This window comes from Geotrypetes seraphini, chromosome 10, assembly GCF_902459505.1.
Source record: "Geotrypetes seraphini chromosome 10, aGeoSer1.1, whole genome shotgun sequence".
NCBI lineage: Eukaryota > Metazoa > Chordata > Amphibia > Gymnophiona > Dermophiidae > Geotrypetes > Geotrypetes seraphini.
The window spans coordinates 67717434-67737057 of NC_047093.1; the positions used below are offsets into that span (position 1 = coordinate 67717434).

At 41.8% G+C, this 19624-nt stretch overlaps 1 protein-coding gene across 6 annotated transcripts in view; it reads left to right on the top strand.

The window, feature by feature from the left end:
- The window catches only part of GARNL3 (GTPase activating Rap/RanGAP domain like 3), a 564903-nt gene that overhangs the window by 342835 nt on the left and 202444 nt on the right, over window positions 1-19624 (top strand). For 5 of the 6 annotated variants that reach the window (XM_033962150.1, XM_033962147.1, XM_033962149.1 and 2 more), the window contains one exon: window positions 11634-11733. In XM_033962150.1, the coding sequence (XP_033818041.1) occupies window positions 11634-11733 (100 nt within the window). Of the gene's footprint in view, window positions 1-11633; window positions 11734-19624 lie in introns of those variants that run through there. The other variant, XM_033962152.1, reaches the window with a different exon arrangement.

Genomic DNA, 19624 nt, shown 5'->3' on the forward strand with positions numbered 1-19624 from the left:
GTCCGGCGGTCGTGTCCAGCGGTCGCATTCTGGAACGTTGCCTGCCTCACTGCTGTAACCTCATGCAAGCGCTTTCCTGCATCTGTACACGATATTCCTCTCCACTCCACCTCACAATCGCATACAGGTGCAGGAAAATGCTTGTGTGAGGTTACAGCAGTGAGGCGGGCAACTTTCCAGAACCTAAGGTAACCATGGGAGGCAGTGCAGCTTGTGCGTGTGTCCGATGTTGGAGGAGGTGAGAGCTGAAGGCAGTTGCAGACGCGACCAAAGGACAATTAAGGCACAAGTTTTCCATAAAGAATCATTCTTTATAATACTGAGGGCCTCAAAATAATTGGTCCAAAATCTTGTCTCTTGCTAGTTTTTCACTTTCTGCATGTTGCACTGCTTTCAGCTGTATATAGCTGAAAGTATCAGAACCAATTAAGGAAAGGTTTATAAACTATAGTTTAATTGCATCTGATAATTGCATCTGATAATTTCAGATTTCGGATAATCCACATTTTAGATTTATAGATACTTACCTCATGCAAAGTTGTCATTTTTTAAATAAGACATTAACTATTTTTTTCTGCGGCTCTCCAAGTACCTACAAATCCAAAATGTGGCCCTGCAAAGGGTTTGAGTTTGAGACCGCTGATTTAATTTTATGCAATTGGAAATGACTAGTTTCTGAGAAGGAATTGCAGATTGTGTGATCTCAGTTTTCCTGAAGGAATGAGAGTCACCATTTGTGGGAATTTCCCTTCAAATACAAAGTTATTGACCAAGGAGAAGAATTAGAAAATCTGGTTTAATTCAAGCAAGATAAACATCCTTATAAATTCTGAACAGGGGCACTTTCATTTTTCCATGGCCTCCTTCATACATATGTAGGGTATTTTGATAATCAGAGGAACCTACTAGTTCCTCTGATTATGACTATATCTTCAAAAGTTGTCACATATGGCTTACTGTTTTCTTTCTGGAATCAGTCTGCATCACTTACCTAAATGAAAGGTTGAAATTAGAATGCACTGGAAGATAAGGAAATGAGCAGCATTTAACTTTGACCCCCAGTGCACTCATACGCTTAATGTGGGTCTCCAGAATGCTAAACATCTAATTAGCAACGTTACATAACATTTGAAGGTCAATCAGCTATCTTTAGCGTCAAATAACTCAGAAATGTGCCAGATAGCCATTAGGAAATTAAACTTCCAATACTAACAATATTGAACTGGTTTCTGTAGATTATAGGCCTAATTTTGCACAGTGTGTCAGGGTCAGAAATGGAACATCAAGTTGGGAAGTTCACAATTTCCAATATGTTTTACAAAAGGCTCTGAACATGAATCTTTTGTAAAATATGTATACAGTAGAGCAGCAGGAACATACCCTAAATATTCAGCAAGAGCAAGCATTTCAGAAAAATACTTGTGTACAAAAAGTGCAGCATCACTTGCTATCGGCGTTAGTGCGCTCTAAATGCAAAGATGCTCACAGGAATATATTCCGCATCTTAGCGTAAAGTGTGCACTAATCATTAGTGTGTTAACACAGCACATACTAAATGGCATGATGCCCGTTGATAAATTCCCTCCTTAGTGACTAATTGGGGAAGTTCTATAACTGGGCACCCCCATTTAGGCACTCCTGTGTAATGCAGGGAGAGCCTATTGAAGTTTCAAATTTCAAGTTTATTAAAAATTTGATTTGATTGCTTATCAGATTTCTAAGCAATGTACAATAACTTAAGATTGGGGTTAATACATGCAGCATATTTGAACACAATAAGCAAAACAAAAAAATTGACCCTAAGATTCCACGGAGAAAAAAAGTCCAAGAGAAACCAAAGAAACACTGTGAAGAGACGATGTTCCTGAAATGGACTTTATTAAAAATGCATAAATATGTAGCAATCCACATAAGGACCTAGTCCGCTGGGAACACAGTGTTCCTAGCAGACTAAGTCCTTAAGGTTTTTATGTGGATTGCCACATATTTACAAAAATTCAAAAATATCACTCCAAAACAAAAGCACCACACAAACCAAGAAAGCTAGCTTATTACTTAAGCGAAAGAAAAGCCTCAGACAAACGGAGAGGTGTACCCACACTCTTCCACCAAAGCATCATAGGCAAAAAACTTTCGCACATGTTTAAAGTTAGCAGGTGGGAGCAACAAATAGCCGACAATGATTAATGGTAAAAACCACTGAACACAAACAGGCCAGGCCGACGATCGTTTCGTGGCTGGTAACCTCTGCTTCAGGGCTTTAGTGCCAAATCCAGGCTATCAGTATGCAGATCCTAACTGCTGCTGCTTTCCTCAACCAATATTCCACCATTGTTAGTTAGTAAACTTTATTTAGTTACCTCGAAAATCATAGGGACTTCCTCAGTGAATGGAAGGCCCAAGAGGGGGATAATGAATTGCAGGATTTATCGGCTATGATGGGCTGTTGAAAAGTTCTCAGCCCAACCAACAAAGTTGGCAGTCTCCATCGAGAGCTATACACTTAGTCCAGTGATTTTCCACTTTTTTCGTTCCGTCAGAAAAATACATAATAAAAAAATGGAATATTGCTGGACATGTATAGCCCTTAATGGAGACTACCTCCACTTTATTGGTTGGACTTAGAACTTTTCAGTGGCCCCTTGTGTGTGTGTATGTGTGTATATACACACACATACACACGAGGGGCCACTGAAAAGGGGCCACTGAAAAGTTCTAAGTTTTTTGGGGGGTGAGGTACCCAAACTATGCCAAAAATGCCTCATAATCCTTGCATCCCATTGTATCTACAGAGCAGAATTGAAAATCAGCATTTATACATATAGTTACTATCCATTTTAAAATGAGTTCTAGTATCTGATTAGAACAGAACTGTATAAATGTTTAAATATATCATCAATTTAATATCCAGTTTTACACTAGGCTACAACAGCTTCTTGTCTTTACAGATTTATATAGGCAGAATAAATCATTCAGTTTTGCTGGAATTTTGAGGCCTTCTGAAAGAGGTAATGAAGGACAGGAATGCTGCAAATTTCAAAACAAGCAAACCAGAAAACAAAACAACTAAATAAAGATTTCTAGATTTAAGACAAAATCAACTCATTTTAAAGGAAGCACGTGTATTCTTAAATATAAATATCCACAGAGCCTTTCCCATTGCCAAACAAAATTGTGGAAAATTAATGTGTGGAAAGCATGACAAACACATTTCCATAAAAGCAGGAGTGCTGAATAGTGTCTCGTGGACTGTAGGGGGCAATAGCTGTGGTACGTTAATGGAATGGACAGTGCAGGACATGATGGTGCAGTATTTTATGAAGTTTTTTTGTACAAAAACGCTTGCTTTTCGTATGCTTCTGGGTAACTCTAGTTAAATACAAGCATATGTGTTAGTTAAGGCCACGCCCAATAGAAGCGTACGAAAAGTTGGTGAATGAAAATTGAATATGGATATAGCCAAGGCCAGAAAAACACATTATAGATTATATTAAGGAAAAGCATAATAATATTCTCTTTATGTACTTCGCTATTAAGCCAGACTATAGGGGAAATCAGAATATACATGATACATAGAAAGATATTAAGAGCTCCATCTTGAGGTAGTGACTCCATTTCGTGTTAGTGATTTTCTCTTTGTCTGTCTTTGTTCATTTCCCGCCTTGAGCTTCATGGGCAAATTGAAAACAGATGTGCTAAGGCCGGTTAGGAAGAGCATATTAGACTCCATATTCCAAAATGGAGTATAACATGCATTAAATATGAATGAAATATATGGTGTGGATCTATGGATGAAAGGGGCCCCGAATGAATGATGGATGCTATGAATGATGTGAGAAAATGATTTGTACTTATATTTAAAGGTTTTATATAGATATATATAAGTTGCAAGAAACTCTAAGGAGAAATCCTGAGGCAACACCTGGAAATAGTTAAGTTAGAATCAGAGACACTGTACTAGTCTCTAGCATAGGAAGGGATCTTGGCCTTCTGTGTGTGTGTCAGTGAAACTTGAAACTGCCAGTTTTGCAGAGCAGGGGGTAATATCCCTCCTCCTTTCTATAGTGCTGATAGACAAGAACTGTTCAGCAGTTTTAGATTCAAAGTTTCTTTGAATATGTAATAATGCATATTGATATGTAATAATGTATATTCAGAAATGAATGTAAATGAAAATATGATTTCTGAAACTTTTATTTCGATGTTAAAAGGAAGTTCTTTGTCCAAATTTAAGGACAGACTCTGTTAATGGATTGACTGACAAGTAATGATGTCATGCAGGACAAAAGGTACATATTGGGGAGCAATGAATTATCGAGTTGAGATCTTTGTCTGAAAGCCAGCGTTTGGCAGCTGTAAAGACCTCCCGGTGACGTAACCAATCTTTTGAGGATCATTATGGCAATTAATAAACGGAAGTAACTATTTTAATAAAACTTGCATCATGTTTCATTTTCCATGTACTTTTTAAACACCTAGAGCGAAAACTAGCAGCTTAATTACTACAGCTTAAAAGTGCGCTTGTGTCCAATTACCCTGCTCAGTGCTAGTTACACAAAATCCCTTGGATACATTAAAAATTCTTAGCCTGTGCATATAACTCTCTTGGGAAAGAACTTAGAAACAGGTAAATATTGATTCACTGTGAATTGTTGTCACTATTCCAATTGCTGGCTATCCAATTAAAAGTGCATACTATCTTCCATACTGTGTACTTTTACCTTGGTTAAAAAGAGGTATTCCCAGGGGTATGTTTAAATCAGGGATGAAAGCAGGGCATGTGCCCAGGATTTTCAAGTCTTAATACTGCTATACCTCGCCTTGGTCTCTAGGGCTAGTCTTACCATTGTGGAGCTGTATTCTTCACACACATGATGTCACATTTCTGCCCTGCTTTTCAACCCCTACAGATTTGTGCAAGTGAGGCCAGCCAACAGGTCTCTGCATATGGTCTCACATTCCTTCCTATTCCCCTTAGGCCACCTCTATTGGCCACCTACACGCAAGCTACAATTTACAAGGATTGCAAGAAAAGTAATACCTATACCTCCATAATTAATCAACAGGTGGCAGCACTGATGCACTACACATGTTCACTTGTTCTTTGAAATCTCTCCTCTCACCTCAGTTGGTGAGAAGTGCCTGTGTGAAAAAGCTGTTTTTCTATTGCATGTGAACTAGAAACATGCAGTGAGTACTCAGGTGTGAGTTAAGCAATGTGCCTTGATAGTATTTCCAGTTGTTGAAGGAGTCCAACAAAATCAAAAAAGGACTGCAGAGATGATGCAGAAGAAACAGGAACTTTATTAAGACCAATAAAACATTGCTTTCCAGAAGATGGTTTACGTTGGTGAAAGACCAGGACCTGACATGGTCCATGTTTTGGAAAACACTTCTTCCTCAGGGGTCCTAGATATCCTATGTTTCAAAACCCAAAAATCACATGGAGTGCAATGATAATGTATGAATTTTAAAAAGGCTGAATGGCGAAATGCTCCTGTAGCAATATCACTTCAGAGTGAACTGATGGTAAGTTTCTTATGGTAATCATTGTGTTGATATGAATACTATGCATCACTGGGCCAAAAATGTAAAGATTGTGGACTGTGAAGGGCTGTTTTGTGGGATCAGAAATGAAGTAGACAACCCATGACAGCAATGGACAAGTCTCATATGGAAAAGGTTGACAAACTTCTAAAGAACAATGGGAGGGTCAAACAAAACATTACATTGCAACTCTGAAAACTTTGAAAGAATGATTGAGAAAAGCTTGGAAACACAAGAAGGAAATTTTGTTGCAACAAGACAACGCTAGGCCTCATAGCACGAAACACCACAGAGGCAATTGAGAAACTAGATCTTACTAGCATTACCTTATTTTTCTCCGGGAAACCCCAGACACATGACCTGACCCTGTTCTGCTCCAGCCCCACCCTGTTCTGCTCCAGCCCTTCCCAATCCCGCTTCCATCCCCACCCTCACAAAGCCTCCTCTTTTCTTCTGGACGAGCTCAAGCCACGTCTGGAGGGCCTGGAGCATGAGCGGATGGATTTGTGTGGACATCATCCACGCATGCTCAGAAGCCCCCCAGATGTGGCTGAAGCTTATCAGCTTTCCAAAACCCGGACAAATTCTGGGTTTTGGAAAGTCCATCTGGGATCCCAGACAGTCCTCTAAAAATAGGACATGTCCAGGTTTTTCCGGACATCTGGTAATCCTAGGTCTCACCATCTTACCCCATTTACCTGATATAGAAACATAGAAACATAGAAATAGATGGCAGATAAGGGCCACGGCCCATCAAGTCTGCCCACTCTAATGACCCTCCCTATTTATCTTTGCGGATAGATCCCACATGTCTATCCCATCTGGCCTTAAAATCTGGCACGCTGCTGGCCTCAATAACCTGGATTGGAAGACTATTCCAGCGATCAACTACCCTTTCAGTGAAGAAGAACTTCCTAGTGTCACCGTGCAGTTTCCCGCCCCTGATTTTCCACGGATGCCCCCTTGTTGTCGCGGGACCCTTGAAAAAGAAGATATCCTCTTCCACCTCGATGCGGCCCGTGAGATACTTGAATGTCTCAATCATATCTCCCCTCTCTCTACGTTCCTCGAGTGAGTAGAGCTGCAACTTCCCTAACCGCTCCTCGTATGGGAGCTCCTTGAGTCCCGAGACCATCCTGGTGGCCATTCTCTGGACCGATTCCAGTCTCAGCACATCCTTGCGGTAATGTGGCCTCCAGAATTGCACACAGTACTCCAGGTGCGGTCTCACCATGGATCTATACAGTGGCATAATGACTTCCGGTTTGCTGCTGACGAAACTCCTGCATATGCAGCCTATGATTTGCCTTGCTTTGGATGAAGCTTGCTCCACTTGGTTTGCAGATTTCATGTCTTCCCTGACAATCACCCCTAAGTCTCTTTCCGCTTCAGTTCTTGTCAGGATCTCGCCATTTAGGGTGTAAACCTTGCATGGATTTCGGCTCCCCAGGTGCATGAATTTGCATTTTTTGGCATTGAAACTGAGTTGCCAGGACCTAGACCAGCGCTCCAGTAGAAGTAGGTCATGCATCATATCGTCTGCCATTGAATTTTTGTCTGTTGTGCTTTTGCTCACTACATTGCTTAGTTTGGCATCATCGGCGAATAATGTTATTCTACCTCGGAGCCCTTCTGTCAAGTCTCTTATATAGATGTTGAACAAGATCGGGCCAAGGACGGAGCCCTGTGGCACTCAACTTATCACCTCCGACATTTCGGAGGGGGTGCCATTCACCACTACCCTCTGAAGCCTACCTCCAAGCCAGTTCCCAACCCATTTGGTCAATGTGTCGCCCAATCCTAAAGAACTCATCTTGCTCAGCAACCTACGGTGTGGTACGCTGTCAAGTGCTTTGCTGAAATCCAGGTAGACGATGTCCAGGGACTCACCAGCATCCAGCTTCTTCGTCACCCAGTCAAAGAAACTGATCAGGTTGGATTGGCAGGATCTCCCTTTAGTAAATTCATGTTGGCGGGGATCCTGTAGATTCTCCTCGTCCATGATCCTGTCCAATTGGCGTTTGATTAGGGTTTCCATTAATTTGCTCACTATTGATGTGAGGCTCACTGGTCTGTAATTTGCCATCTCCATCCTGGAGCCTTTTTTGTGGAGTGGAATGACGTTAGCCGTCTTCCAGTCCATCGGGACGTTACCTGTACTAAGGGAGAGATTGAAGAGTGCGGATAGCGGTTCCGCCAAGACATCACTCAACTCCCTGAGCACCCTAGGGTGTAAGTTGTCAGGCCCCATTGATAGGCCAGGCTTAGCACCATGGGATTTCCATCTTTTTCCAAAATTGAAGAATTTGGAGACATCTGTTTGACTTGAATGAAAAAGTGAAAAGGACTATGAACAGCTAGTTGATGAGACAAAGAGGTCCTTTTACTAGGGCGCGCTAGCCATTTTAGCACGCGCTAATACACTAATGCGTCCATAGGATATAATGGACGTGTTAGTGTTTAGCGTGTGCTTAAAACGGCTAGCGTCCCTTAGTGAAAGGACCCCAAAATCTGCAGGACTTTCAAGACAGCTTTCAAAATCTTGCCTATTGTTGGCAGAAATATGTAGCAAAATGGTGTTGTCTATGTAGAAAAGTAAATATATGTAGTAAAAGAGCAAATTTCATGCATTATTTTCATTTTTTTTCATTAAAATTGCTTCATTTAAACAGAAGTTATGGAGGTGGAGGTATTACTTTTCATCTAACTCTCATGGATGCATAAAAGTACCTGCGTACCTTGCAACTGTGTGTGCAATGCTGAATTTTTCCCTTCATATCATTTCTTGCTTTGTGGAGGTGATAGAAGCCTTCCCAAAAGAATTTGGGAACAGTGGCAGAGTCTAGAAGACTAACGTTCAGTTGTATCTTTAACTGGTGGAAGAATTCCTAAAGTACTTTTCATCCAGTGCTGGGAAAACTGGATGTTTTTTTGAGCGATTAAGTTACATTCTATATTCACTTTCTTTCTAAATGCCCAGCATGTTAGTATTAGAATTAAAGGGCAGAGGAATGGCAATAATTGAGGAATAGGCAGCAAGACATGTTTCTGATAAAAGCTTTTATCCAAGATATAGTAAGCTTTTTCCCTCTGTATGTTCCTTTCATCTTTCCCTTTGATGCTTAGGAACCATTGCTGTGAACACACAGCCCACCTTAAGCCACCATAATCAAAGAGCAGTAAAAAGGATTTAAAAATACATATCTGACTTTGGAAATTTCCCTATTGCAAAAAGGCTTTGTTCTTTTCAGATGTATGCCAAAAGCTCTGTGAGGGGGGGGAGGGGGAGGGAGGGAGGGTCATGAGAACATAAGAATAGCCTTACTGGGTCAGACAAATGATCCATCAAGTCCAGTAGCCTGTTCTCACGGTGGCCAATCAAGGTCTCTAGTACCTGGCTAAAACCCAAGAAGTAGCAACCAATCCAGGGCAAGCAGTGGCTTCCCCCCTGTCTTTCTCAATAACAGACTATGGACTTTTCCTCCAGAAACTTGTCCAAACCTTTCTTAAAACCAGCTATGCTATCCGCTCTTACCACAACCTCTGGCAACACATTCCAGAGCTTAACTATTCTCTGAGTGAAAAAATATTTCTTCCTTTTGGTTTTAAAAGTATTTCCCTGTAACTTCATTGAGTGTCCCCTAGTCTTTATAATTTTTAACAGTGAAAAATTGATCCATTTGTACCCTTTCTATTCCACTCAGGATTTTGTAACTTCAATCATATCTCCCCTAAGCCATCTCTTTTCCAAACTGAAAAACCCTAATCTTTTTAGTCTTTTCTTATACAAGAGGAGATCCCACCCTTTTATCATCTTAATCGCTCTTCTTTGAACCTTTTCTAGTGCCGCTATATCTTTCTTGAGATAAGGAGACCAGAACTGAACGCAATATGCCAGATGAGGTCACATCACAGAGTGATACAGGGGCATAATAACATTCTTAGTCTTGTTAACCATCCCTTTTTTAATAATTCCTAGCATCCTGTTTGCTTTTTTGTTCGCCGCCACACATTGGGCGGAAGGTTTCATCGTATTGCCTACGATGACACCCAGATCCTTTTCTTGGGCACTAACCTCCAAGGTGGACCCTAGCATCTAGTAACTGTGACTCGGGTTATTCTTCCCAATGTGCATCACTTTGCATTTGTCCGTGTTAAATTTCATCTGCCACTTGGACGCCCAATCTTCTAATTTCCTAAGGTCTGCCTGCAATTTTTCACACTCTGCATGAATTTTAACAACTTTGAACAGTTTAGTGTCATTTGCAAATTTAATCACCTCACTCATCGTTACAGTTTCCAGATCATTTATAAATAAATTAAATAGCACCGGTCCCAGTAGAGGCACTCCACTGTTTACTCTCCTCCATGGAGAAAAGTGATCATTTAACCCTACCCTCTGTTTTCTATCCAATAACCAATTCGTAATCCACAACTGAACTTTGCCACCTATCCCATGACTCTTTAACTTTCTCTGGAGCCTCTCAAAAGGAACTTTATCAAAAGCTTTCTGAAAATCTAGATACACTACATCAACCGGGTCTCAATATGAATGCAACTGACTTGCAAAATATGTGCCTTGTTAACTTTCAGAGTTCCCCAGTCAACTCGTACCTTTTGAAGGTCCACCATAAAGGCCAGTAAAATTTGTCTGGACAATGAGTTGTCCAGACAAAATTTAACCAGTTGCATTTGGACGGAATTGGAGGTGAGCTAGGTGTGTGGCTAGATTAACTGGCTAGTGCTAAAGTTCATTCTAACTGGAAAAATAGACATCCTAAAGCTAACTGGATATCTTTAGGTGAGTGTTTTTAGCAATCTGATATAATATGATTAGGATACTGAATAGTCAGGTAAATTACTTAGCTGGATAGCTTGTTCGGTTTAACCTGATCTCTTCCTGATGCTTGTCAGCCTCAGTGTTTTGAGCATGAAAGAGAGAACATTACACGGTACAGTGAGAAAGCCACACATACCTTACTGTCAGACTCAAGGTGGATCACACATAAATATTTGTGGGTCAAAATGCTGACCACTACTGACAGTTTATGCCCAGATATTCAGCTCTGGGATGAACCTGAATACTGATATTGAATATGCTAGAACTGGGCAGCTGCCAGCTGTCATACCACTACTACTGCTTATCATTTCTATAGCGCTGCTAGACATACACAACGCTTTACATTAAACATGTAAGAGACAAACCTTGCTCAATAGAGCTTCCAATCTAATTAAAACAGACAAACAGGACAAATAGGGGTTATCCGGGTACCAGTGATTTTCAGCTTGGTATTCAGTAGCACTATTCAGGTGAATACTGCTGAAAATTGTATTTATTTATTTATTCAATGTTCTATATTGTTCTCCCAAGGGAGCTCAGAACAGTTTACATACTGTATAATACTTGTATATAAACCGATCCGATTATAAATCAAGGTAATTTCCCTCCCCTCACACAAAAAGGGATAAAAAGGAAAAAAGATTCAGTTGAATCAAAACTAGGGGGGGTTAAATTCAATTGCCCTGCCTTGCACCCAACCCTCCTTCCTTCCCTCCGCTTAGTCCTTACTTCCCTTCCTGTCCAGCTCTACACCCAGTCTCCAATGCCCACTGCAGGCCTCCCTTAAGTCCTCATGTTCCAGCAGTGAGCCGGAACAAGAGCGATCCTTTCTTCCACCTCCCTGGCCCATTGTAGGCCTCCCAAGGGCCTGCCTTAAGCCCTGATGGTCCAGTGGTGAGCCAGGGCAACAGCGATCCTTCCCGCATCCTGTCCCTGTCCTGTTAACCACCTCGATTCCCTCCCAACTCCCAGACTCCTCTCCAACATACCTTTTGAACCCTAGTGGTCTAGCAATAAAGTGAGGCAGGAGGGATTTTTTCATGGTATCATAACCCAATTAAGACTATTCTAATTGAGCTCTAAGACAATAAAAGCAGAAGGAAACTGCTTTTTTCTGGCCAGGTCTGTCAATTCCTATTTTGCCATTACAATCTTTATGCTTTTTTCCTCCACTGTCCCTCAAATCCATTGTTTGTCTTCTAGAGTGACTAATTTCATAATTTAAGAATATGGTTTTCTCTTTCAGAATATAGACTACACCCCAGGTACCTGGCGCAGGACAGATGTACACTTGGAAAATCCTGAATATCACACCAGATGGTATTTCAAGTATTTTCTAGGAAAAGGTAATTATATCTTTTGTGATTTTTTTTTTTTCACTTACCCATTATGGGGCTGAGAATCGAAATGGGAATACGTCTAAAATCCCGCCTAAATCGGCACTTGGACGATCAAAAAGACAGGTCATCCAAGTGCTGATAATTGAAATGGGTTTTAGACATATCTAAAAACAGCGTAGGCCTTTTCAGTGCCGCTGTAAGCCCAGAGCTGAAAGGGGCATTTTAGGAGAAGTAGTGAGGGTGGGATTTGGGCAGGACATGGGCTGACCTAGACTTAGTCACACTGCAAGTATAATCGAAAGTATAATGAGACTGCCTAGATGGAACGTGTACGTAGTGACTTAGGCGATCTAAAAACAGGTCTAAGTGCCCAGAAGGTATCCAAAGTGACCAGATAACCACTGCAGACACAAAGTACAGCCCCCACACATTCCCCCAGTGATCACTGACCCCCCCCCCATTGCAATAAAAATTGGAATAAAAACGTACCTACATGCCTTCAGAACATCAGCATCTACCATAGGAAAGCCTAATAGAGCTGCAAAGAGGGGAGTCTGGGAGGTGGGCTAGTGAACTATAGAGAGGAGAACCCAGGCCCATAATCCACTCTAACCACTGCCTTCCAAAGCTCTATTCTACTGCCATATAGGTGCCACCTGCAGCCATAAGGGCTATTGGGGTGGTAAACAGGTGGGTCTAGTAGGTTTTGGGGGGATTACCATGACCTATAAGGGAGTTGTGGTGAGATGTTTATGTGACACCCTTTTTGTGAAGTTCACAGCAGTGCCCTGTAAGGTGCCCCACTACTCTGCTGCCATATCTGGGTGTCCAGTCCATCACTTTGGTGACCCCTTCCACGTCCAAAAGGTCTTGTTCTAGGCGTTTTTGACTTGGATGAATTTTTGGACAAGAATGCGGTATCAAGATAGACGACTTAGCAGTCTGGACAATCAAACAGCTGGATGTAGAAGTAGATGATTCTCGAAAAAAGAAATATTTTGGACGCATTTTTCGAGAATGGACTTTTGACATGTCCAACTTTGGGCGACTAGCAACTTAGGCCCAAAATGGACTTAGATTTATTTTTTTATTATGCCCCTCTAAGTATAAAATTAGCTCTAACTGGACTATGACTAGCAGATAAGCTATAGTAGAGAGATATGAATAGGAGGACCCATAACCCAGCTGCATCAACACCAATAAAGTTTAACAAAAAATATATGTAAAAGAAATGTAAGGTGATATGTTTTTATTGGTCTATGTAAACACATTTCCGGAGGAATTCTATAAATCACGCTCAAAAATGGGTGCTGGGAAAGACTGTATTAAGGAGGAGAAGGAGTGGCCTAGTGATTAGAACCACTGCCCCAGCACCCGCAGGTTGCAGGCTCAGTTCCCATGTCACTCCCTGTGACCCTGAACAAGTCACTCAATCCTCCATTGCCCCAGATAGATCATGAGCTCGCTGAGACAGATAGGGAAAATACATTACCAAGAGTACCTGAATGTGAAAACCATCTTGATGGTATTATGAAGGGCAGAATATACATACCTTAATAAATATAATCATGTTCTTCTTCTTGTGACTCTGTGCAGTGCTGCGTGTATCTGGTAGCACTAGAGAAATAATAGTTGTAGTGGTTCTGTAAAGGACCCATGTCCTGTATAGGCTAACATTTTGCACTGGTTCCCATGCCCACTTTGGGACTAGGGGGCCTACTGTAACCTGGTGTAATTTCCAATGCTCAAGCTGGACATGGAAAACCAATGTTCTATAACACTGTGTGTAACTATTTTGAATGCCCATGCCCCTCCCATGGTCATGCCTCCTTCTGGATTGTGTGGGATTTAGGTGCCAGATGCATGTGTAAATCATAATTGGTGCTAGTTAAATGTCAATAATTGGTTGTTAGCATACAGTTATTGATGGTTAACATCTCGTTAGCCAATTAAATTGTGCACGTATCTTAGAAGTATGCCTATATCCGGGCACTATATATAGAATGGGGGGGGGGGGGTCTTGACTAGGGTTCAGGAACTATACTCCTTTCCTCGGGTCAGAAAGGAATATGCACCATGCCATTTATCTTTGAAATGCTGAAGCAGAAATACAGATTTAGGAAGAATGAATTACTTCAGCAGGTCATTTGTCCTGTTCAGTCCTCTACATATTAGCAGTGTTTATGATAATGATGTGGCAGCAGTTAAAGGTGGTACATCTTTATAACAAACCAGCAGAAAGAGCTAGTTTAATTCTAAAGCTGGTTTTTCATAGAAGAGTTGAACACTAAAGAATGAACAATGCTCATTTATGAAGCCAAAAGCAGGTTTATTCTATGGTGATTTGCTTCATTTTTTTTGAAGGAGTGAATAAATGTAGATAAAAGTGAGTCAGCTGATTTAGATATCTAGATTTTTCTGAAAGCTTTTGACACAGTCCCTCATTAGAGACTTAGGAAATTAAAAAGCCATAGAATATGAGGCAATGTTCTATTGTGAATTGGGAACAGGTAGAAGATAGAAAACAGAGAAGTAGGGTTAAATGGCTATTCTCTCAATAAAGGAAGGAGAATAATGGACTGCCCCAGAAATTGTATAGGACTGGTGCAATTTAATATTCTTATAAATGATTTGGAAATGGGAATGATGAGTGAGGTGATTAAATCTGTAGATGACACAAAACTATTCAAAGTTCTTTAATCACATGCAGACTGTGAGAAATTTCAAGAGGACCTTAGGAGACTGGAAGACCGGGTATTCAAATGGTAGATGAAATTTAAGGAGGACAGATAGAAAGTAATGCACATTGGGAAGAATATTATTCTAAATCATTTTTATCTGATGCTAGGTTCTGTAGGGTCATTTGGGTCAGAAAATTACCCTAGAAGTTGCTGATCAAAAGCATTCCCTCAGAACCAATCAAGTGCAGGTATCCACATGGCTGAAGTACTGATGGGGAAAACACAGGCCAGGATGGACTATGGTTTCAGAAAAGTTTAGGCTAGAGTGCATGCAATGTTGCTAACCAAGGACTTAGGCCTCAAAGAATATGTTATGTAAGCCCGCTAACACTCTTCCTTCTCCGATCTTCACCCAACCCTTCCTTGGAATTCCTTTCTCATTATAATTTCTAAAAACCGTGCCGAGCTCCACAAATGTGGAGATGGCGCGGTATATAAACCCAAGATTTAGTTTAGTTTAGTTTAGTTTAGTAAGGTCCCAGATCACACAAAGAACAATGAATAAAGGTAGGGTTACCAGACATCCAGATTTACCCGGATATATCCTGTGGGCCTGTGGGCATGGCCATGGCCATGGGTCCTGATTTTACTTCCGTAAAATCTGGTAACCTTAAATAAAGGTCAATTTGGTGTATCTAGCACAATAAGGTGTCCTTTTCAAAAGTCCATTATATAGTGCATTAAGAATCCATGACAGGATGGTTATGATGCAATCAGTTTGGTTCATAGGCCTCGGTTAGGCTAATTCAGCTCTTATGCACACAAAAAGAGATGGGTAACATATAGTCCTACAGTTCCAAATTAGATGTCACCATCCCAAAAAAAAAGATCTAGATGTCATCATGGATGACAGAATACTAGGAATTATATGGAAACAGATAGAAAACAAGACAAATGATATTATAATGCCTCTGTATCACTATATGGTGTGATCTCTCTTTGAGTATTGTGTGGAATTCTGGTCACTGTATCTCAAAAAAGATATAGCGGAATTAGAAAAGGTTCAGAATGATAAAGGAATGGGAACTCCTCTTATATGAAGAAAAGCTTAAGAGGTTAGGATTCGTCAGCTTGGGGAAGAGTCTGCTGAGGGAGGATATGATTGAGGTCTACAAAATCTTGAGTGATTTAGAACGGTGAACATGAATCGGTCGTTTATTCTTAAAAAATGTACTAAGACTAGGGGACACTCAATGAAGTTATATACGTAGTAATATTTTTTCACTCAACAAATAGTTAAGCTTTGGAACTCGTTGCTAGAGGATGTGGTAACAGCAGTTAAAGGGCAATTCTATAAAGGGCTCCTAAATTTGTGTCAGTTCCGCACACTAATTTATAGAATGGGTGCACTTAAATGTGTGAATGATGTCACAAATTGGCATTTACATACATATTTGCTAGGCGCTATTGTATAACATTGATGTGCTAGTTGCATGGTACATCACAGCAAGTGGGCTGTATCAGTGTGCGGAGCATGGGCATGTCATTGGTGTTCTACCTAGCGGTGTGCGCACTTTATAAAATAGTACCAGATATTCATATTGCAAGGCGCATTTAGTCGCATCAGCTTATGCCTGCCATTGACTTGGCATAAGCTATTGCACCTAAGGGCCTCTTCTACGAAACTGCGCTAGCAGTTTCTAGCGCGGGGAGCCGCACTGAATGGCCTGCGCTGCTCCCGACGCTCATAGGAACTGAATGAGCGTTGGGAGCAGTGCGGGCCATTCAGTGCGGCTCTCTGTGCTCTCTCTGCACTAAAAATCACTAGCGTTGTTTCGTAGAAGAGGGGGGTAAGTTTCAACATACCAAATCAGCTTTGCGCTGTTGTTCTAGGTGCGTCTTAACACTTTTATAGAACTGATGCTAAGCATGGTTTTACGCCTGCATTAGGAGCCAAGTTATAGAATTGCCCCTTTATCGTATCTGGGTTTAGAAAAGGTTTGGACAAGTTTCTGGAGGAAAAGCCCATAATTTGCTATTAAGATAGCCATGGGAGAAGATAGTCCTTATCCCTGGGATTGGTAGCATGGAATCTTGCGACTCTTTGGGATTTTGCCAGATACTTATAACCTGGATTGGCCACTATTGGAAACAGGATACAGTGCTAGATGGTCCATCGGTCTGACCCAGTATGGCTATTCTTGTTATTATGTTTTTGTTATCATTCAGTATGTAATGTTGAATGCAGCCATATATTTTAAAAGATGATAGTGTCTGAAAATGGCTCAACATTTATTAATTTGAAACATCATGTGGCATTTTCAAAGCTTGTGTTGCCTAATATAATACCTTTTGAGTAAAAACTACAATTGATGCAACTATTGGAACTTAGTGTAAAGGGGATGCTACCTTGAATGGCACAAGTTTGCCATAACTACAATGGATGCAGCTATTGTTAACGTTTTTATCCCAGCTTTATTCCAGCATCTGTAACTCAGCAAAAGTAGTACATATTGGTAATATTATTACTTTGGTAATTTACTTACACTGGGTTTTACCAAACCACGGAAGAGATTCTTACTGCAGGCCGGAGAGATAAATGTTCCAATGCTCATAGGAATTGAATGAACGTTGGAGCATTTATCTCATCGGCCCGCAGTAAGAAGCTATTACACGGTTTAGTAAAAGGAGCCCTTAGTTACTATATAATACTGATCACAGGTGTGTCTGTGAGCAGCAATAGGAAAAGATACTCAGCAGTGTTCCCGCTAAGCTGCGTTGGCCTGCGCTCGCGCACAAAATATTACATCGCAGCGCAAAGTTTCTCTTCACAGCGCACACACGCGTCGGTAAGGTAAGGGGACGCATTGGGGGGATTGCACTTCCCCACAATTGCCATGCTTCGGTTCCTCTTCTTCCTTCCTTCCTCCCCCCCTCCCCCGCGGGACCCTGCGGCACCATCAACTCTTACTCCCTCTAATGTCGGCCCTGCAGCTCCAGACTTCCTCGCACCTTCTCCCCTCCCCCTTTGGATCGCTATTATTTTAAATGTTATAGCCGCGGAGCTGTATCCATCAGTGGAGATGTCTAACCTCGGCCTGCCCCGGAACTCTTACTGCAACAGTGACTTCCTGTTCCTGCCTAGACGGGCGGCTGCTGCAGTAAGAGTTCCGGGGCAGGCCGAGGTTAGACATCTCCACTGATGGATACAGCTCCGCGGCTATAACATTTAAAATAATAGCGATCCAAAGGGGGAGGGGAGCAGGTGCGAGGAAGTCTGGAGCTGCAGGGCCGACATTAGAGGGAGTAAGAGTTGATGGTGCCGCAGGGTCCCGCGGGGGGGGGGGGGGGGAGAGGAAGGAAGGAAGAAGAGGAACCGAAGCATGGCAATTGTGGGGAAGTGCAGAGCTGCAGGGAAGAGTGTTGCGGTACCCAGCTGGAGGGAGAAGGAAGATGAGGGAGGGAATTAAAGGAGATGCCAGGGCTTGGAGCATAGGAGGAAGGTATGCCAGTCTAAGGGAAAAGGAAGGGGGAGATGTGAGAGCATGGAGGGGGAGCGAAAGATGGAAGAAAAGGAAAGGAGAGAGATGCCAGAGAATCAGGGAAGGGGAGATACCAGACTATGAGGAGAGGTGTGGGAGAGGGAAGGCGAGGAGAGAGATGCCAGACCAATGGGGTGAAAGGAGAGATGGAAGGGGGAGGCATACAGTTTCTGGAAGGGGCATAGAAGGAGAGAAGATGCCATATAGGGGAAGAGAGACGGCAGACAGTGGATGGAAGGAAGAGAGTTACAAGAAGATGAGGAAAGGAGAAACCACAGAAGACAAAGGTAGAAAAAAATTTCTATTTATTTATTGCTTTAGGAGACATGTGTTACTGTTTCTGTGAAGCATTGTATGCAGAGTCCAGCTTCTTGCTGGTTCAATTTAACCTTTGTCTATGTATTTTTATTTTATCCCCCCTTTTACAAAACTGTGAAGCGTTTTTAGCACCAGCCTTGGTGGTAGCAGCTCTGATGCTCAGAATTTTATGAGCATCAGAGCTGTTACCTCCGTAGCTAAAATCCACACTACAGTTTTGTAAAAGAGGGAGGGGTTAGTTTGTGATTACATATTCCTTACTAGGCGAAGGTGTTTTCTGTGTTCTGTGTGTTCGAAAGACATGGTTTTCTGTTAGGATTGACGGTGTAGGATTGATCTGTGCTGGTCTGGCTTGTTTAGTTTTACAATGGGTGTATTGATGTACTGCTCACTGCAATATGTAAGATGCTGCCTTTTCCTAGGTACTCATGTGTGACGTGTGGTTTGTTACTAAAAATCATGTTTTTCTTACAGATGGGGGGGGGGTGCCAAAAAATGATGGGCCCCGGATGTTACATATGCTAGGTACGCCACTGTATGTAAAGATACCAGAAAGCTGGCGTAGCAAAAACTTCTAAGTTTTGAGTATTTAACCCTCCCACAATCTCACGGGCACTCGTTTCAAGTTTATTGAGATTTTGATTTAAACGCAATATCAAATATTTTCAATGCGTATAACAAAAATAAATTTGGGGAAATAAATAAAACCATTTGAACCAGTGTTCCCGCTAAGCTGCGCTGGCGTGCGCTGGCGCACAAAATATTACATCGCAGCGCACACGTTTCTCGTCACAGCGCACGATCGGAAGAGGCGTACGGCAGATGGCAGGGCGGCGAGAGGAGAATCGGGCGAGTTGGCTCATAACTTGCTGGCGCCCGATATTTTTGGCTCACGGTGAAAAAAGTTTGCTCACAACACCCGCCCGCTTAGAGGGAACACTGCTCAGGAGTCAGTTAGTTTGAGCATTTGAAGGGAATGCATACTATTTTGAATGCTATCCTATGCCAATGAAGTTCCTGCAAAATTGGTTTAATGTTAGAAACTGATGGCAGAAGAGGGCCACAGCCCATCCAGTCTGCCCACACCAATGACCTACCCCTACCTTCCCCTATGTAGAGATCCCACGTACCAATCCCATTTTGTCTTAAAATCTGGTACGCTGCTGGCCTCAATTACCTGTAGTGAAAGATTATTCCAGCGATCAACCACCCTTTCGGTGAAGAAATATTTTTTGGTGTCACCATGAAATTTCCCACCACTGAGTTTCAACGGATGCCCTCTTGTTGATGTGGGACCTTTGAGAAAGAAGATGTCCTCTTCCACCTCGATACGGCCCGTGAGATATTTGAACGTCT